Source organism: Neomonachus schauinslandi, chromosome 10, assembly GCF_002201575.2.
Source record: "Neomonachus schauinslandi chromosome 10, ASM220157v2, whole genome shotgun sequence".
NCBI classification, from domain to species: domain Eukaryota; kingdom Metazoa; phylum Chordata; class Mammalia; order Carnivora; family Phocidae; genus Neomonachus; species Neomonachus schauinslandi.
The window spans coordinates 70,529,538-70,551,415 of NC_058412.1; the positions used below are offsets into that span (position 1 = coordinate 70,529,538).

Sequence of the window (21,878 nt, forward strand, 5' to 3'; positions counted from 1 at the left end):
CTTTTTGTCCAGAATGTAAGACAGAAGGCAAGGATCCTGACCTAAAAAGGCCTTACCTCTCCCCAAGTGTAGGCAAAGGACCTGAGGAAATAAGAACTTAGGACACAGCCTCACACACCCAAACCTACAAAGGAAATGTGCAGATCATGGCTGCTCTTTTCGGACTTCTGTTCATGGACACTGCGTGGCTCCCCAGAATTTAGAACATACTCTCCCAAAGAGGAGAGTTTTCTTAAGAGTCAATACTTCTCAGACACGTCTCCAAAGGATAAATTCACTTTTGTGAGAACAAAATCTATTTTTCTTGACCTCAGATGGTCCTTAATCCATAGATAATGGAATTGGAAAATCCATACTCAAGACAGTTTAAGACTCCAGTTGTTCTTAGTTGGGGTGACACATCTGGATGCAGGGGCGCCTTCTCCCACTAAGGACATCCAAGTGTGCTCAGAAAAAGCAGTATAGCTAAATGGCACTGATGACTGATAGAGTTTTCTATGCACTGGCACTTTTCAAATCTTGAGTCCCTGTTCTAAAAAAAATTTATCATATATATATACACACACATACATATACATATATATATCACATGCACACAATTTTTTTAAATAGCCCAATAATAATAAAGGATTATCAGACACTGGGCTAGTGTCTCAGAGGAAAATGAGCAATAAAGGTCCACCATGTTGAGGCCTCTGAGCCCTTTCCCACCCCCGCACTGCAACCACAGGGTCTGAATGGGGAAAACATCGAGCTATGACTGACCAAAAGAATGGCCTCAATTCAGAAAAAAATAAAATGAGCTTCCATGTGTATCAGATCCCACCATGTCCCAGCCATAGGAGAGGCTCACTCCATGTGCATTTCCTCCTTTCCTCAATTGCTTCCATCTCACTTGCCTGCCCCAGTGAGCTTTAATAGGCCGGGTCCCCCCAGTCTCCTCACTCTTTAGGCTGTGAGCAGATTCTGCTTCTGGAGCCTCCTGAGCCTCTACTGAGGCCACAAACACATAAAGATCAAAGAAAACCATGATCCAGTTATTCTTTAGATGATGCTTTGCCCAGGTTTTCCTGGTCATTGTGGTCATTGTCATCATCGTCATCATCATCATCAGGTTTTCAAACCAGCACTGTATCTCTTAAGAGACTAAGAGTATACACAATCAATGTCAGCTTCTCTTTGTTAGTAGTTTGAGTATTACAGCCTAATGTAAAGCCCAGGGCCAGAGTTCTGGACATCACTCTTTTTGTATGTGTAATGATCCATCATTGACATCAAAAACTTCCACCCCCTCCCCATATGATGGTATCTGTTGACTGAGAAAAATCCATAAAGACAAAAGGCTACTTCAAATACAGTAATTCTTTTAAATCCATCTATATATTATTTAATCATAGCAAGATCTATTTACAGGAAATTTATGTACAGAAAAATCTAGTCTACAGAAACATAGGTGGAGCCCAACTGGATTTACATACCCCTTTGTGTTAGAGGAAGGGTCAGCCAAATCCAGCCCACGAACTAGTACTGGTTTACACAAGTGAACATTTTGATGACAGGGAACACTGACACTAACCTAAATTAAGCAAGATGGTACCCTGCCCAGAAAAAAAAGAAAAAAAAAAAAATCCATGCTTTTCAATAGACCTCTATTTAAAAAAAAAAAAAAAAAAAATAGTACTCTATTATTATAAGTTTGGTCAAAACCTTTGTCAACGTTGTTTAGTACGTACCTATATAAAATACCTATGTAGTATTCTCCATTTTGTCTCTTGGCCCACAAAACCTAAAATGTCCTGCCTGGCCCTTTACAGAGAAAGTTTGCTGATCCCTGTGGTTGACTGAAAATCCCAGGGAACTACATCCCACAGGTTAGGGGCAGCTGTCGCAGCAATTCACTACCAGGGACAGGCTGACAAAGACATGAGCAGGCTAGATAGCTGGGGGCCAGCCAGGGAGTTGCAAGGCAGGTGGGATGCGGGGGTACACAGCCACTCTTTGGCCATCAGAACCCACCAAATGGTTGCTGAGGTTTTAAAAAGATTTACCTTGCTCCTGTCTGGATTTTTTTATGTAAACTGGTTTTCAGGAGGAAGGAGAAAAAACATACGGTTGCTGTCCTGTGATTGTAAGTGTTTCTAGCTACCCATTGCAAGCCGGAAAATAAAAGTCTAGAATATGCAGGAGCCTCTCGGAGTCAGCTTTTCAAACACTGTTATTTGTAAACCCACTGAGCCTGACAAGGAAAAGGATCTGACAGCAAATCAAGAGCAGGTAGTCAAAGGCTCTTCAGGCTAAGCTCTCCCGACCTTGGATTTTGTTTTTGTTTTCAGGCCCATCCAGGAGCACAGCAGTGCAGAGCTGTCGGCCCAAGGTGTCCTTGGTCTCCCCTAACCTGCTCACTGTCCTTTGCACAATCAGGCTGACTGTTTCACATCCAGCCCCCATCAACCGCAGAGGCCCCTCCTGTTCCCACTCACACTACTGCGCCCTGCCACAGCCCACAGTCTCTCTAATTGATTTCTCTTCCTTTCTGGCTTAACCCAGAGCCACCTCCACAAACCTCCAATAACCAGGTCCCTGTGGGTCACAGGAGATGTTCAGGTTGTCTGATAGCTTAATTAGATCACTTTTTGATGACAGCCAGGCCTGCTGCTATGGGTGAGCATGGGTGAGAGGCTTAAGGCCTTAGAGAAAGGGGATACAAAATGTTCTTTGTCTTATAAACACTTGTCCAATAATTGCATGATTTCAGTCCTTCAGGATGGGAAACACCTTTGTCTTATCCCCCCATGGCACCATCTCTGCACACTAATGATGTGCGTGAAGACCATACAGGATCCAGGTGGTAGGCCTAAGTGTGCCTTTTCAAAATTTTTTTCCCCTCTGGAAAGTAATACATGCACATAACGCAAACTTCAAACATCACGTGAGGTCATACAGTGATAAATCAGCCTCCCTCCCACTCTTGTCCCTGAGCCTTACGGGTGGCATTTTATTTATGCCAACAACCTGCAATGTCTGACCTTGCCCCAGTGCTTCCAATTATGAAATCCCTGCATTGTTTGCATCTGACATTATTGGTTTTTTAATGGGCCTTTTATTTCAGATGGCTGAATAAGAACGGCATTCAAGAAATACACAACTGCGCATTCAATGGAACCCAACTAGATGAGCTGTAAGTAGCCCTGACTATTCTTCCAGGCCATTTAGAGGGAAATGGCTCTTACAACAGTGATATTTATGTGGCTTTGTGTTTCCCTTCTTCTCTGCTGAACTCCATCCCCAGGAATCTAAGTGATAACAATAATTTGGAAGAATTGCCTAATGATGTTTTCCACGGAGCCTCTGGACCAGTCATTCTGTAAGTAGCTTCCCCTGTTTCCATGTGCTAGAGATCAACATGTACAAGTTAGGAGTCAACTTTCTCCAATTCAGGGAGGCTTCCCATTATAGGGCTGGCAATGAAGGTCAGTTTTTATCTGTCATCTACAAAGACTTCCAGGGACAATTTCGGGCTGATCTACATCCTGACTTTCAATAGTGTAACAGCAACAGTAACAGCAACTATTATTTAATGAGCACTTACCAAGCCCCAGACAGTGTTTTAAAAGCTTAAAATGAATTTTCGAATTTAATCCTCATAAAACCTCTGTGGTAGGAGCTGTTGTTCCCATTTTAGAGAAGGAAAAACTGGCTTCCATGGAGGTGTTAACTAACTCATCCCAAGTCATGCAAATTTTGGAGCATGTATTTAACACCAAACTGGTCTGACTCAGAGCAGGTTCTTAACTCCTCTGCCATACATTTCTTCCCTGGAAGGGAAAGCACAGGTTTCCTTCCTCACCTTCAATGTCCAGGAGTATCTTTCCCTGAGAGATGCCCCCACACACTTATTTTTAGATCCTCTTTGCCTCGATTCAGATCTCTTGGGCTCCATTCAGTGCCCCACAGCCCTGCAGCAGCACCCCTCCTCCCGGTGCTTGCTTCCTCATCTCCATCTCTCCCTCCACAAGCAACCATCCCCATTTCTCTTCTCATGGGCCCCTGACTTTCCACTAGGGTCAGGCCAGCTGCCACCACTTCCCTGGCCACCTCAGCCAATAGTGAATTCTTCCTCCTGTGACTTCTACAGCCTTCACGGTGGCAGGGACCCCAATCTCCAAGAGCTTTTAAAAACTGTTTTCCTGGGCTCTCAGCAAGACCTACCCCATCTACTGATGAAATGTACTGCAGAAAGGAAGGGACCAAGAAGGAAGAAGTCAGATGTAAGAAGAAATAGTGAGCACAGAAATAAACATACGGAAAAAAATCTCAAGTTCTACTAGATGATCCTTCTATGGCCTGCCCAAGGTCAATTTTGGCATTGAGAGCCACTAGACTGCACCTCGTATTTGGCAATTAATATAGGCTCCCACATGTGGTTACGTCTCTCCTTCCCTCCCATCTGTCAAGATAACTTTCCTTTTCACTCAAAAGCTTATATTCTCCTGCAGGTTGGAACCTAGTGTATCTCTAGCATTACACCGTGTATGGTAGAGCAGAAACTCCACAAATGGTTATTATTGGCAATAGAGCGTGTGTTTGACCCACATACAGGATTCTGCCTCTGAAAAGTTCAACGATTATTTTAGTATGCCTGCCTTGAGATGGGCAATATATGCAAAAGAAGGAAGTGTCAGTATGATTAAAGCAGAGAGGCCAGAGCAGACGACCTTGATTTAGAACCATTCCTTCGCCTCCCTAAGCCTCCATCTCCTCACGGAAAGCTTATATTCTCCTGAGAGTCAGACAATAACTAAATATACATCCTAAAATAGCAGGTCACAGTGTGTGCTAGGAAGTACCAGGTAGTTGCCAAGCATAAGAGAGAGTGCCAGGCATATGGTCCATGTGCTCTAATATACCGAGTACTTAGAATTTATAATGCTTAATGTTTCCTCCTCTTCAAGGACTTGGGAGACAAATAGACTTAGAGACAGTGCTGTTGATGTCTCTGACCGCCCCAAGAGCAGTTTGTCAATTTCCCTTACCTGAAAGTCCTAGGGATTTTGAATATTCCTAAAGCACCTCTATCTGTTATGGCAGAATGTGTCTGTGGTGGGATAGGTTGCCATATGTTACTTGTACTGGGTATACTATTAAATCATAGCTCCTTAACCACTCCGCTACCGCGAATATTCGAGTGGACTGTATCCTCAACCAGCTCATTATCCAGGCAACCCAAACCAGAAATTTACAGTGACCTGCTCAACATCAGACTGCCACCATAAGTGGCAGAGCTTGGACCACAAACGAGGTCTTCTGCCTTACATTCCATGTATTCCCACCATATCATGTTGTCTAAAGCATATAAATACGTCTAATCAAACAACTAAAAGTTATACAGGTGGCTGCGACCTACAACAGAGGGTGAAAATATTTGTAAGCACCAGACTCCCAGCCTAAGAACACCAGTAAATGGTAAGCACAGACAACAGAGAAGCACATCTCCTACAGGTGCATCATCAGGCCCCAGGCTGAGGCACCGTGCCATGTGTCTCATCTGAGCATCTAATGGAGAACATGGACATGAATCCCTCAGCCAGTCCTGCCACGTATGCCATCAGGAAGTGGGATGTCACCATCACAAGCAGCTCCACAGGGTCCTCAAGTTACAGGTGCATTTTTCAACCCTTTTACCACAGGAACAGATCTGGCCAGAATGAAGTGAGTAACATTTACAGAAAATCCAAAGGAATTATCAAGCACTTGCCATGACTTAAAAGGGTAGAGGGTGATAATACACTCCCACATCCTTTCATCGCAATGCATGAGGATATATGTGCAAGATCCTGGCCAACAGCCCAGCCTATAATTGCTAGTCTCCTTCTCCTCCCCTTAGGGGCAAGAGGATTGATCACTTCAACATCGAGCCTCCCTTACTGGGGCTTTCAGGTTAGTCTGCAGAGGTCCTTCCAATCTCTGCTTGCTCAACTAGGATTCTATGGCCTATGCCATTTCTCACTCCTACAACCTGATGTGCCAACCCCAGCCAAACCCTGGCCTGAGAGCTGCTTGCTGAGGTGTGTGCAGAGAATGAGCCCACCCCAGGTGCTACGGGTTGATGAGTAGGAGAGGTGCACTCTGTTCAGACTGCTTTTGCAGAGTAGATGCTCAGGCTAGGGCTTTGATTGTGCATTGGGTCAGATTCCCATTTCCCCAAATAAGCCTGTGATATGGATGTGTGCGTGCAGGAGGTTGACTGGGGAGTGCTATCAGGGTATGTGGGAAATACTTGCTGGGAGTAGAATCAGGCTAAGAGGGAAGTCAAACTGCAATGCATTTGCAACAGAAGCCTCATCTAATCCCATGGGAGCTGTGCAATTAAGATGGCCCTTCAAAGTTTCACTGAATTAAGGCAAGGAGCCAGTCCTCTTCATCAACAATCACGTGATGCAGGCTGTCCATGGGGAGGAGGCAAATCGTGGCTAAGTCAGGAGAAGGCATTTCCAGAGGAGAGCTCAGCTACTAGCAGCTCAGCTGGGAGTGGTTCCAAGTTTGATCATGCATCACAATCACCAGGCATGCTTGTAAAACCCTGGAATGCATGTCCCCACCCCCAGAGTCGGACTCATCAGGTCAGGAATGGGCCTAAGAAGCTCCATCTCAATAACTTGCCCAGTGAAGCTGCTGTTGCTGGTCCAGAAAGCACACCGAGGATCACTGCACTAGAACCAATGCTGGGAATAGGGAAGTTTCGCCCTGTCTCCAGGGTAGCTCCTCCACAAGCTAACTGCCGTGAATCTTCCTCCCCAACAGGCTTAGTCCTTTGTCCCCAGTAGATGCATGCAAAGGATTCCAAGAGAGTGAAGGGAAGGGCACCCAAACCATTGGTACTCCTTTACTGAAGGCAAAAATTTTTAGTTGAGTGAAAAACAGGGAACCTCTCAACACCTAAGGGTGCAATGGTGAGATGTTCCACTGCAAAAAGAAACAGATGTAGAGAAAGCCAGGGGCACATACGCAACGCTCCTCTGAGTTTCAGAGGAGAAGCCTAGCATCTCTATTTCCCCCTCCAGAGTCTTGACCTTGATCATCAGTGGCCATCTCAGTTTTCACCTGATATTCTAAACTCACTCAAGTTTGGGGCGTGGGGCGTGGGGCATGGGGTGTGTGTGTGTGTGTGCTTGTTTTAAGCAATCAAGCAATTGCTGTTTCCTTGGGAAACTGTTTCCTGTGGGGAAAATTTAATGCATTGCCTCTGCAGGCTGGAGCCAGTACAATCGTATTCTGATGGTTTATCAAATTGATTTGGCTATAGCTCAGATTCATTTGATAGTTCAGACTCAAACACTGAGTTATTTGTATAAGAATGATTCTCTTCCATTACCAGTGTACCCACAGTCCTATAGATAGTAAATTGCCTTTTTATTCCGCCTGGGATCATGAAAGAGAGGTCTTCTAGCCATCTGTCAGTGTAGTATACACCAGAAATGTGCTCTCACTTATGGAAATGATTGACCTGTAATAACATCTTTGCTGGAAAAATAGAAATTGTTCAAATCAAATTTGTGGCACTGGCTATAACACACTTTATTAAATGGGGCACAGAGTGCAATTTAACTCCTGCCTCTCCTGACTCAGTGCCTTATTACTGACAGCTGCCTCCCTTTTCGTTCTGTCTCAGAATCAGGAATGCTAACAATGTTGAACAATTTAGGATTACTAAATCTCTTAAGCGCCAGCCATCATCCCATTATGTCTCCTGTTAGTACTTTTCAGGATTTAAATTCTCAAAACCAGTCACTGCCAAATATAGCATGTGCTGAAATGTTAACCAAAGTGACATCTTAAAAAAAGAAAGACTGCAGTCATTAGACCAGCCTGAAAGACAAGGATTAAAAACACCAGCCCACGACTAGCCCTCCCCTCCTTGTCCAGCCCACCAGCCTGAGGAACCACATCAGTGATAAACCTTCTCAGCTATTCCCTGAGCATATTGGCCCATACATGTCCTACATTTAGTAAATGTTGATTGAGCACCTACTGTGCATCCGGTACTCTGCCAGGTGTAAGGGATGGAGAGATTTAAAAATAAACAATGTCTGCCCTAAAGTATCTCATTCTGGTCGAGGGGACAAATGTTACTGTCCAGAACAATATGCTCTGCAGAAATTTTCCTCAGGAGGCTATAGTAACAGAGCAGATGTCCAATAAATCTTCGTCATGTGATACAGTGACTTTAACAGATGAAGTGACAGTGTGTGGGGAAGAGAGCGCTTATGCCTGACTTCCTGCAACAGTCACTTCATTCCCTTCCTACCTTCAATCCTTTCTCCTTCCAATGCACTTAACACGGATTTATGGGCACCTACTACGTGCCAGGCTCAGGGTTCTCAAGACTAATCCTACAAAAACACAGCTTTCAGTGAGTTGTTAGTCTGCTCATTATAAATTCTGGACTCTTCTACCTGGCTTTCGAGGCTCAGAGATCTAATCTCATCCCTTTATTCCTCAAAATATGGTTGGCCAGAATAACCATTCTGAAAACCCCTCACTTGCCATGCTTTGTGTTCTGGGCCTCTCTCCAAGCCCACCTTTAGCCAATAGTCATAATAATCCACTTCCATGAAGATGTGAGTAACTGATAAGGTCTTATTTTGTTACCCTCCCATTCCCCACCGCCCGCCAGACATCTGCATCCTAAGCATGGAAAGTGTTTTTACAGAGAAATTTAAATCGAACATTAGACTTCCAGTCCATGAAGAAAGATCGTAGCCAGGGAAAAGAGAGAGAAAGAGTTTTAGGGGAACAGAGAGCAAAAGTGGGAATATTTGTAGCTCAGTCTCAACCACACTCAACACTATCCACTTATCTTTGTCCCTGATGATATAAATTTCTATTGATTTTTCTTAATCCATGGAGATAACAGAGAAACATTTTTCTGCCAGTCCAAAACTTGGAAGTCTTGGTAAGTCCCATGTTTACTCCACTCCAACAAGTATCCAGCAAGCTGTAAGTCAACCCTTCTATACAGACTTTTATTTCCCTATCACCCTGGAATCACTTTGCTAAAGACTGGTTTTACTGAACTGTAAGTGACTCTACCCACCACTCCCCCCTTTCAACATCCACCAGCAGAAGATCTGGATCCCAGGACTCTGACAAGATGCCTTAGCCTCATAGTGCATAAACCACCTAGTGCTAATGACAACAGCTCATGTATTTTGTACCTGTGATAAGGAGGAATCTGCAATACAAGCTAGCTCCGGAACACTGAGCAGGCACAAAGACACCAAAACATCCCAATCTAACACCTAGGCATTGGACTGCATTCAGGTCAATCCACCCAACACATTATTCTGCTGCTTCTCTCATACATGTCTATCTCCTTGTAAACTTCACACAAGGTTGCTCCCTTCCTTGGTGCCTTTGATACTCTGAGTCACATAGAATCGCCTGCTGCAGAAGCACCATTTTGTTGAGCAACCTTGAAATTCAGATTTCCTCTCTCCGTCTGCCTTGCAGTTTCTCCCTTTAGAATGGCTCTCCTGGAAGACTTGCTCCAGCCTCTCATCTGTACTCTCATCTGTACTCATCTGTAATAATGAGGCATTTCTGCTCATCAGAGGACTATCTACTGAGTAGATTTCATGAGCCCAGCCCTATGCTCAATACAATGTACAACACAAAAGTATGTTAATAGTCCAAGCTCTCAAAACATCTGAAATCTGAGCAGACAAAACAAAGATACATGAAAAGTCAAGCAGTATGAAACAATAGAAGAGATAACACAAGGTGGGAGATTCTTTGAAACTGCCAGAAGTCAGGGGACATCACAGGTGGCTGGGGTGACCTAGCTCTTCCTCTCCCATATCCTTGTTCAGTGTCAGTCCCCAGAGTCTCTTCAAACAAAGCAACAATTTTCTGGGGGCTTACTACGTGAAAGGCACTGCTGAGAATGCGAGGAGCCCTCCACCATCAAGGAGAGATAAAATGCAAATACAAGGAGCTAGTATATAAAACAAAAGCCAGTAAGTGGTGAGAAAGGCATAAAATGTGCAGAGTATAATTCTACTGCACTCGTAATGGCTTTCAAGGAAAAACATCTCTACAACTGTTAAAAATGATGGAGACGACAGAATCAGAGAGACTTCGGTGAGAGTTTGGGATCTCTATTATGGCATAAAAACTACCCTAAAACTTAGTGGCTCAAAAACAATCATTCCATTTTGCTCATAATCACGTGTTTCAGAAATGTGGGTGGCTTGTCTCTGATCCATGTGATATCAGCTCAGGTGGCTGGGGTGATCTATGTCCAAGCGGTCCCTTTCACTCGTATGCCTTGTGTATCGGTGCTCATTATTTCTCCCTCCCTCTCCTCCCTCTCTCTCTCTCCCTCTCTCTCCCCCTCCCTACACACACACACACACACACACACACAAACACACACACACACACAGCATCTCATCCTCCAGGACCTCTACACACAGCTTAGATTTTTCCCAGCATGGCGGTCTCAGGGCATTCAGAGTTCTTTCATAGCAGCTAGGGCTCTGTGAGACCAATATAGAAGCTGTCAGCTCTCTTAAAGTCAAGGTCCAGAGCTGGTAAAGCAACACTTTCATCATTGTGGTCCAAAGGCATCACAGTAAAGCCTGAACTCAAGGGAAGGGCAAGTAGACCCTGTATGGGAAAAGTGTAAAAAATTTGCAATCCTCTTTAATCTACCACAGTATATGAGACAAGAGCATAGCACTGCACAGAATATAAAAATTTGTTTATTTTTAGAAATCTTCACTTAATGTGTTTTTATATATTCTGAACTCAAGGGGGGAACATAACTAAGAAAAAATAGTCCTCTGTTTTATATTGCTTGCTCTTAAAAATATGAAAAATGTTCATGGTAGGTAATGATTGCCCTGGTTTCAATTGTTCCTAAGGACTTTTTTTTTAATGCCTTCATCTCATTCCTCAGATGGAGCCCTAAACTGTTTTAGACAAAATGGGCAGGCTTTGCTTTCTTTCACATTTGAGGGGGGAGAAAATCCAGATGAAAGAAGAACTTGGACATGGAGACCAGAGCAAGTGTCAATAGCAGAACTGGTCAGTGGAGCAATGGTGTGAAGACAGAAACTAGAAGAGATTTTCTAGGGCAGAGAAGGATGTTGAGAAGCTCCGGAACAATGGGAAGTATAAGTGGAGAGCAGGCCAGAGCAGCTGGATCACTGAGCAGTGGAGACTCAAGACTTAGCACAGGGACAAAGATTCATGGATCAGATTCTTATTTTCAGGGACCCCAGCTCTGAAGAATCCTACTACTTTGGAGATAACCAGAAAAGACACCTTGGAACACCAGAACTTTCACCCTGTGGTGATAGCAATGAATGTTGTGAGAAGTGGCTCATTCCAGACATATCTGAAAAGTAAAGCCAAGATGTTCTGCTGAGGGTTTGCATATGGGATGTGAAAGAGGAGCCAAGCTTGCCTTTCAAGTTCTTGCATTAACAACTGGAGAGGCCACAAGTGGAGCATGTTTGGGGGACAATCAGGAGCTCAATTTTTAATACCCAAGGTTTGGCTCTCCCATTAGACATCCAAGTAGAGATTTTAAGGAGGCAGATGAATTTAAGAGCCTGCAGTTCGGGAGAGAAGAGTCATCTAGAGATAAATATAGGTGATCCATCAACATATAAATGGTGTTTAAGCTGTGAGACTAGATGAGTAAGCCTACAGATTAAGGGAAAATAGAGGAAAGAAGTCTAGGCTGTGAGCCCATGGGTACTCCAACAGTTGGTGGTCAGGGAGGAACCAGTGAAGAAAAAACATCCAAAGCATTAGGAGACAAATATTACTAGATACCAAGCAAATTGTATGTACTTAAAATATTTTCAAAAATATATCAAGCAAAATATATATATAAATATTTTATTTATATATATAAATATATAAAGCAAAAACTGGCAAAACTAAAAGTAGTAGTATACAAATCCAAAATCATAGTTGGAGATTTTAATGCACTTCTCTGAGTAGTGATAGAACAAGCAAAAAAAAAAAAAAAAAAAAAAATCAGAAAGCATACAGAGTATCTGAATGACAGATGCCAAGTTTACCAAATTTGTCAGCACTAAGAAGGAAGGGACTAGTGAAATATACATAGGTATTACATAAAGGTATTCATTAGCTCTCTAACGTACATCTGCCTAAATATCAAGCAGAGGATAAGCAGTCCAGGGATTAGCATTGGTAGGTAACCACTACTGAAGGTAGGACCTGAGGGAGTAGAAGCTGGATCCTCAGCAGATCTAACGACGGTTGAAGTCATAGAGGAACTGTTGCCTGAGGCAGAGGATGGATGAGAAATGCCTTAACTTTTACCCCTTCTCTTAGCCTCCAATCTCCCACCAGCTTCATTTGCTGAACCCAGCAAAGCTGACTGAGAAGGGGGTATCTGTGAAATGGAACCTGCAGAGGCCATCCCTTCTGAAATACAAACCAGAGCATAGAGAAGGGCACAGAATGGATGTTAGAGACACCAAGCAAATGACCCACACATCACATCCAATGCTTTGTACTTCAAAGTACATGGGGAACCATTACAGAGTTTTAAGCAGGAAGCCACAATCTAATTGGGTGATATTTTTGTAAAAATACCCATCTGCAGTGTAAAGATTGCATTGGAGAGGTGGGAAGAGGGACAGAGAGAGAGACAGAGAGAGATGGTTGTGACGGTTAATTTTATTTGTCAATTTGACCGGGCCGTGGGATGCCCAAATAGCTGGTAAAACACTTCTGGGTCTACCTATGAGACTATTTCCAGAGGAAATTAGCATTTGAATCAGGAGAGCAAGTAAGGAAGATCACCCTCCCCAATGTGGGTGGGCATCATTCAATCAGTTGAGGGCCCAAAAAGAACAAAAAGGCAAAGAAAAGACAAATGTGCTTGCTTTCTTCTGGAGTTGGAATATTCATTTTCTCTGGGCATCAGACATTGGAGCTCTGGGTTCTCAGGCCTTCGGGCTCTGGGACTTAGACCAGTGGCCTCCCTGTTCACAGGTTTTTGGACTTGGACTGAATTATACCACCAGCTTTGCTAATTCTCCAGCTTACAGATGGCATGTCACAGGATTTCTCAACCTCCATAATCCCATGAGGTGATTCCCATAATAAATCTCTTCCTATTTATCTCTTTATATCCTATGGGTTCTATTTCTCTGGAGAACCCTGACGAATGCCATGGTCATAAGAAGAACAGTTATGAGACTACTGCCTTTGTCTAGGTAACCTAAACTAAAGCAGTGGCAGAGAAGTGGACTGATTTGAAACAGACATAAAGTTGGGCCTAAGAAGACAAAAAACCCAATGTCCAAGTGAGGCAGAGGGAGGAGTCAAGGAAGACTTCCAGTTCCCATCCTGAACAACAGGGGGAAATGGAGGAGTCATTTGCTGAGATGGGAAAAAACAAAAGGAGGAACACATTTACATGGAAGGTGGTAAATTTAGTTTTAATACTTGAAAGTGATCCAAATGGTGGGGTCTGACAGACAATTGATTATCTGGACCTGAGGTGCAGAAGTAGGATCTGAGCTGGGATTTACATTCGGAAGCCATTAGCATATCCCTGGTTTCTGAAACCAAAGAAGTGGGTAAGATCACCTGGAAGGTTATTTACAGTCAGAAGGGTACCTGAGGTTAGAGAAACTCCCAATATTTAAAGTAAAGATAGAGGAGAAAGAGTAACAAAATCACAAGTTAAAGAAGATGTCGGAAAAAATTAAAGAGAATGTGATGCCATGAAAAAGTCTCAGAAAGGAGGAATGTTTTACATGTGAAATATAACTGAGAAATGGAGAAGCTTAGAATGAAGAGACAACCTTGTTGAGTATTGTTTCTCTTGGGGTTAGGAAGAAACTGGATTGGATTATGAGGAAATAGTTATCAATAAATGATGTCACTATTTTAAGTTTGATTGGGAAAGAGAGGTGACAAAGAGAGAAGCAGTTGGGGTGGGTTTCATTGGACAAAACGAAGCATTAAGAATTTTTGAGAAAGCAAATGAATGATGCAATGACAACAAATTTTTTTTTTTTAATGAGATAGAGAGAGCATGAGATGGGGGAGGGTCAGAGGGAGAAGGAGACTCCCTGCCGAGCAGGGAGCCCGATGTGGGACTCGATCCAGGGACTCCAGGATCATGACCTGAGCCGAAGGCAGTCGCTTAACCAACTGAGCCACCCAGGCGCCCGACAACAAAATTTTGAGAATATAATTTTCACCAGACTGTGAGAACATATGGGGTAGCAAATATATTTTCATACCCCCAAGTTTCATTGCTCTGAGTACCCACCGCTTTGACTTAGAGGAAATGCAGACATTAGAAGAATCTCCTTCCCCACATATATCCAAGTGTGCTGAGATGAGTCCATCCCGGTCATCACTTGCTACGACCCCCATCAGAAGCACTCCTTCATGTCCAACTTGCTGGCCCCAACAGGTCTAAGCTGGTACTATTGAAAGTTCCTTGCTCAAACCAGCTGGTCTTGGTTGTTTTGAGAGTTGCAGCTGCCAACCAAGCTGCCAGCTAAGCACCTAATGTCACTGATGCAGATGCCAGAGAGGATGGGATTTGGAGCCCTCCAAGGTCACGGACCTGATTAGATGGTCCAGATGGTCCATTTCTGGGGGCTTCCATAGATCCCCACTGATTTGCCCTGATAGAGACTCCTACAAAGCAAGGACAACTGTGTATTCGAGACAGAGAGGCAGAGACAGAGATACAGAGAGACAGACAGACAGAGATGTTTATAAGAATAGCTACCAGTCATTAAATGCTGTCTATCAGCCAGGAAGTTTCCTGTGTACTTTTAACTCATTTAATTGTCCCAACAACCCTCTGAAGGAGCTAGGATTATTACCATTCCTATTGTATGGCTGAGGAAACAGACATGGAGAAATGACATGACATTACCAAGGTCACAGAGCTAATAGGTAGAGGGGCGGGGAACATATACAGGCTAGTCTGGCTGTGCTTGTGCCCACCACTCTCTGTCGCCACTTGGACTCCATGCCGAGGGTGCCTCTACTGCCCACCAGACTCCTCTTCCCCTTATGGTAGGTTTCTTCTTACCCTTTTCTGAAATTGGGCCACAGTTTCCATCCCTAGCTCATCACAGATATTTTTATAGCTGACTTTACACTGGGGAGGAAATGGCTTCAATCTCTTAGATATCCACTCATTTACACGGGTCCATTTCAAGACAGATTCTAGAAGGGGAGATGGCTGAAGTCAAGCCCCAGGTCAGGCAGGATGTGAGTATATCTGGGAATCAGAGAGACCTATTATCTAAGTCCTCCTAAGGCAAACACAAGGGCCAGGGCTCCAGGAAACCAAATGTCCTAGTAGCTGTATACAGATCTGACTGAGGTGTGTTGGATCTACTGGCATCTCCCTCCTCACCCATGTAAGAATATCCCTACTGTGTGTGCCATTTTGCCTGCTAACCAAGCAGAAATTTTAGGTCCATAATAATCATGTTATATTTATGTTTTATCCTTCTAGAGACATTTCAAGAACGAGGATCCATTCCCTACCTAGCTATGGCTTAGAAAATCTGAAGAAGCTGAGGGCCAGGTCAACATACAACTTGAAAAAGCTTCCCAGTCTGGATACGTTTGTCGCTCTCATGGAGGCCAGCCTCACCTACCCTAGCCACTGCTGCGCCTTTGCAAACTGGAGACGGCAAATGTGAGTCTTCCCACGTCCAACCCTTGAGCCCCACTTGGACATTTCTCCAGCGCAGAACTTGGTCCACAACTTCTATATATTTGCGGCGTGACGAGAATCCACTTAAAAGACCTCCCAGGTTAAAGCCCTTAGGCATATTCTAGATCAAAGCTTCAGTACTATGAAGCATTTCTAATTTTCTTGAGAATGGGCTCACAACAGAGGGCTACATACAATGGTAGATCACCTTCCAAATATTAAGCGAGGTAACATGACAAACTCCAAACTATATAGCACCTGACTCATAGCTGATGCTTAATGAATATTTGTTCCCTTTTTCCTTGGTACCAATATGGATTTATTCTTCCAGTCCCACACTGTGCCACCTATATGTGTCCCAGAAACCAACCATGGCAACTCTCAAGGGGAGAAGGATAACTGCCATACCAGAGACTGATGCACACATGCACAATACATCCCAACCCCTCCAAGACTCCCTAATCCATCTTTGGATGTTAGCACCTCACAGGGAGGACAAAGATTGGGACATCTGTTCACTTTGGCTTTCAAGGTTGGTCAAATTTGAAGAAGTCCAGAAAAAGAGGGTAATCCAGACAGAGATAAAAACCAGGAGGCAACTGGTTAAAAAAGATGAGGAAATCATACAGAGGATCTGGATAAAGTAGAGAAGAAATATTTTGGAGATTGCACATAAAAGTTCCAGACATTGAAAGGATCCATTACATATAGAATGCACTGGATATCAGGAGTTCTCAAAGCCTGCACCCTCCCCGAGCTGACACAATCCACACCACGCACTCACACTCAGATGATGCCCTGCACACTCTTGTACAGCACCCCAGCACTAACACAGCTTCCCTGTGTCCTCATTCCACTGCATGGTAAGGTCTCTTCTATTGTTCAACACACATTCACCTGCCCATGTAGACTTAGCCCCTGCTCAAAAGCAAGATGAAGCAAAAACAAAACAAAGCACGGTATATATCTAAAATGTTGTCCAAGTAACTAGGAGTCCCCACTCACACCCATTACAAGGATTTGCAGGAAAAGGGCTACTTTTCAGAAATACCATGCATCAGGGAGGCACTCTCCAGAATTGGACACTCCTCACACATTAGCCCAAGGCTCGGGGAACTTCTTCCTGACGACTAGAATGTGTAAGGGCTTGGGCTGAGGCACAAGGTTTGCCTCTTTTATATTCCAGACAAGAGTTATTCCAGCTGGGGCAAGAAAGATAACATTTACCAACAAAACCCTGGAACTCATACCCTTCAGCAGAAATCTCAAAGGCTGTCAAGATCACTGTAAGAGCTGCATGTCATCCACTGTCTGGCCCAGTGCTAACACGCCACAGGAATATGTTACCTAACGGTCCTGCTCAGACTCTGCTGGTCTTGCCACCCCCTGGTGGCATACATGCAGCTTCGGGGTTCTTCTCAACCGGAAATCTCTAGGTTTGTCTTACATTGTCCTGGGACTTGAAGTCTTCCTGGACTGCCCCCAGACCCCCTGGCTCTCACCCTTTCTAGGTCCCTATTATAATTTACCATCAGGGCCTGTCTGGTAGAGCAAAGGAGACACCCACCCCTCTCCTAGCAAGAGGTGCCAAAACAGCGTAACAAAAATTGCAGCGGGCATTTAGTCTCTGTATTTAACAAACTTACAAACACAAATTAAAATAGGTATGCTATTCATAAGATAACTGCAGGGTTGTTTTTTTTTTTTTTTCTTTAATGGTGGCATTTCATTGTATACCATAGTAGGTGTGGTTTAGTAATGAGATGCAAGTTTAAAACTGTATGATACAATTGTTCTTCCAATCCTCATTTGACAACAATGCCCAAGATATAAACGTTAGGCCCTTGTGACCATGAGGTTTTGTCAACGGCCCTCCTGGACTATCAGCAAAAGACCTTGTTAACTACACACCTGATCTGTCCTGAACCATGTAGCTCTTTGTCAGAGTTCTGCACTCAGCTGGTAATGTTATTTTGCTCATTTTGTGACGTTAGTTTTATTTAGGCCCTTTCTTCACAACTAGATTTTAAACTGATGCACCGTGGCATAGACCTCTAAGTGCTCACATGGGGCCTGGCCCCCAGCATGAACTCAGGAAGTCATGTGGCCATCTGTCTTGGTATTGCTCATATTGGCTTGGTTCTCACGGCCCGGCTCTGTGATACTTTGCAACTTTATCTCATATAACTCTCGTAAAGGCAATGGTATTTTTATTCCCTCCTCACAGAGGCAGAAACGGAGGCTCAGAGACAGTAAATAACTTGACCAACACCAACCAGAGTCAGATCCAAACCCTCTGCTTTGTTTCCAAAGCTCAGACTCTAGGCCACTCCGTTACACACTTCCCAAGAACCTGTTCAATGATTTATCAAGGTCCAAGAATACCACTTTTTAAAATGACCCTAAACTGAATTCCCAACTCTTTATGATGTTTATTATTTGCTAAGGTACTACAAAGGCAAGACTATTTTCCTTCATTTCTATTTTTGTTTCTATTATAAGTGATATACATTGTTGACCTTTTCTACACTCATGTGGTTGGGTCATTTCTGTTTCAGGAAAGGGAAGCATCAATATTTAAAATAAGTTAGTAGCATTATCCACAGTAAGAATCTTCACAGAAGCCAATATAAGCCCCAGGAAGTGAAGACTGTCTCTAGATGGTTAAGTCAGATCTGTTTCAGTGAATGGAATGGTCATCTGCAGGCACCAGGTTACTTACTTTCTGTTCTTAGAATTGGGCTGCTGCTAATCCGATGACAGGGTTTAGGAATCACAAGTTAGATGAAGGATTCTAGTGCTTCTCTTGTCCCCCCTGGGCCCATCTCTGAGCTTTGCCTCACCTTTCTTGTAAGATCTCTGATGAAACCAAAAGATTCTCTGGCATTTTCAATTAACATGTAGGTTACTGTTTTGCTCCATTAATGCAACCTGTGAGTGATGGGAGAAGCCCAACCAGTCTCTAAAAAGAAAGAGGACACATTCTCCGGGGGGGGGGGGGGGGAAGAGTCCTTGGGCCAAGGGACGATGACTTCCTGGCAATTCAGTTCACTTCCCAGAGGGGAGAAAAGAAAGGAAAGCATTCTCCCTAATAGCCTTTTGTCGTAGATGTTGAGAGGGAAAAGTTCAGTCAGTATGTTGGAACACTTAACCAGGACCCCTCCTTCAGTATCAAATGCCACCTTTACCTCCTCTATTCCCCCAACTTCTCTCTCCTTATGGGGGATTCTTTCAAGGATTTAATACCTACTTCCCTACTCATATGAGATTATGTTAGGGTTTGAGAGAAATGAAGTCACTTAACATTGCTGTGAGATTGCTTCTGAGGGAGGGAGAGTGGGAGGAAGTGTATGTGTTTATGTGAAATTTTTTTCCATCCAAAAAGATACCCGGTGTAAAACATCTCCTTTCCTTAAGCCTTTGCTTCAAAACAGAACTATTAGCCCCTGTCTCTACATGCACTATCCACCCATATGGGTAGGATATTTATCATCTGGTTTCCATGCAAATCCCTTCTGAAAGTACTTCTATTTTGTTGACTAGGCCTCTTGTACATTTGGACTTAAACCAAGACAAAAAAGTGAGCCCAAGAATAGCCAGTTCCCCAGGGACTAAGTTATAGTCTCAGAATGATTAGAAACCCCCCTCCTTGCAACCCATGTTTGCTCTCCCAGCACTCACTAGATAACTACTTAATATGAGAGAGCCAGGTTTACCTTGCAGACCAATATATACCTGGGGCCTATTGTGGCTCCTGGGAAGTGAGCTCATAGAGAATAATAGGACCCTCAGTAACATTTCAGGCAAATCACAGACCTCCCACTAGCCTGAGCAGCAGAGAGCCAGGGAAAGGTGCTGGCTGGCAACTGACCACAGACTCAGCTTCTCTGCTTTATGTAGATAAAAGAAGCAACTAAGTTCTCATTTCAGTCAGCAAACAGTCCAGACCTTCCAGCAACTAGAGTAGAGAGTAGAGGAATAGCATTATATCCCACTCAGGCATATTAACAGAGAGCTGAATAGAAAGGGGGAAGGCAAAGGGTGGAGTAGGTATTAGGTCTGTAAATTATTTGCACTTAACAGCAAAGCTTAGCTAGTCCCAGGCGCCTTCCTCCCACATTCAGGTTGTGGCCAGATGGTTTCCCCAGTGGGCCATCCAACTGTATATACACAAGTTGTTCTGTTCATTTACAGTAAGCACCATTAATCCTTGAGCTTAGCCTCAAGGGCAGACAGACTGTGAGGAAAAAAAAAAAAACAGGAAGAAACCCCATCGTTTCTACCCTGTGCAAAAACAGTGATGTATTTGCCCATTCTGGATCCAGGATGTTGATTCTGTTCCTTTTTATATTTTTCTAGCTCTGAGCTTCATCCAATTTGCAACAAATCTATTTTAAGGCAAGAAGTTGAGGATATGACCCAGGCTAGGGGTCAGAGAATCTCTTTGGCAGAAGATGAGGAATCCAGTTACGCCAAAGGATTTGACATGATGTACAGTGAATTTGACTATGACTTATGCAATGAAGTGGTTGATGTGACTTGCTCCCCCAAGCCAGATGCGTTCAATCCATGTGAAGATATCATGGGGCATGATATTCTCAGAGTCTTGTTATGGTTTATCAGCATCCTGGCCATCACAGGGAATATCATAGTGCTGATGATCCTGATCACCAGCCAATACAAACTCACAGTCCCCCGGTTCCTTATGTGCAACCTGGCCTTTGCCGATCTCTGCATTGGAATCTACCTGCTGCTCATAGCATCAGTTGATATCTACACCAAAAGCCAGTACCACAACTACGCCATCGACTGGCAAACTGGAGCAGGCTGTGATGCTGCTGGCTTTTTCACAGTCTTTGCCAGTGAGCTCTCAGTCTACACTCTGACAGCCATAACACTGGAAAGATGGTATACCATCACCCATGCCATGCGGCTAGAATGCAAAGTGCAGCTCCGCCACGCTGCTGGTGTCATGCTGCTAGGCTGGATCTTTGCCTTTGCAGTTGCCCTCTTTCCCATCTTTGGCATCAGCAGCTACATGAAGGTGAGCATCTGCCTGCCCATGGATATTGACAGCCCCTTGTCACAGCTATATGTTATGTCCCTCCTTGTGCTCAATGTTCTGGCCTTTGTGGTCATCTGTGGATGCTACGCTCACATCTACCTCACAGTGAGAAACCCCAATATCGTGTCCTCCTCTAGTGACACCAAGATCGCCAAGCGCATGGCCATGCTCATCTTCACGGACTTCCTCTGCATGGCGCCTATCTCCTTCTTCGCCATCTCTGCCTCCCTCAAGGTGCCCCTCATCACAGTGTCCAAGTCAAAGATCCTCCTGGTCCTGTTCTATCCCATCAACTCCTGCGCCAACCCCTTCCTCTATGCCATCTTCACTAAGAACTTCCGCAGGGATTTCTTCATTTTGCTGAGCAAGTTTGGCTGCTATGAAATCCAAGCCCAGACTTATAGGACAGAAACTTTATCCACTGCCCACAACTCCCATCTGAGAAATGGCCACTGCCCTCCAGCTCCCAGAGTTGCCAATTACATGCTTGTCCCTCTAAGCCATTTAGCCCAGAACTAATACATTATGTGCAAGTATCTCCATGTTGAATGGTAACTGAAGTCTCACCTTTGAAGTATATGCTACAGCAGAGTACTTCTATATACTCCATCCTATTTAATCTTCCTGGCACACCTAGAAGGTGAATTGCTCAGGAACAATTACTCCATATGATCGATTAGGAAGATCAAGGAGTAAAACATTCATAATTAAAGCGATACAATACTACATCACATTTGTTCTTTTCTTTACAATGTTCACAGTGCTTTTGTTCAGATCATCTCAACTGATCCCTATAAAAGTTCTATTAAATGGGCAAAACAGGGATTATTCTTGGAGTTGTATAGACAAGTAAACCAAGACTCAAAGGATTAAGTGACATGTTCCAAATGGCTTGGCTTGTAAGAGGCAGAACCAGGATTAGGTGTTCTGGTTTCCAGAGAACTTCCAAGGGAAGCAACACAATGTTCATTCACTCATTTAACAAATCTTTACTGAGTACCTAATGTGATGGCTCTGTTAGGTGTCAATTTGAATAGGCTGAACTACATTACCCAGAATTCCTTTATG

The 21,878-nt window shown here is 43.8% G+C and overlaps 1 protein-coding gene across 3 annotated transcripts in view; it reads left to right on the forward strand.

Moving 5' to 3' along the window:
* FSHR (follicle stimulating hormone receptor) overlaps positions 1–21,355 on the forward strand; it is a 165,075-nt gene extending 143,720 nt beyond the window's left edge. The window contains exons 7-10 of one of the 3 annotated variants that reach the window (XM_021701174.2): positions 3,110–3,178; positions 3,290–3,364; positions 15,542–15,727; positions 20,105–21,355. In XM_021701174.2, coding sequence (XP_021556849.1) covers positions 3,110–3,178; positions 3,290–3,364; positions 15,542–15,727; positions 20,105–21,329 — 1,555 coding nt within the window. In that variant the 3' untranslated portion in view covers positions 21,330–21,355. The remainder of the gene's footprint in view (positions 1–3,109; positions 3,179–3,289; positions 3,365–15,541; positions 15,728–20,104) is intronic. The other 2 variants (XM_021701175.1, XM_021701176.1) reach the window with 2 other exon arrangements.
* Positions 21,356–21,878: the final 523 nt, after the last annotated feature.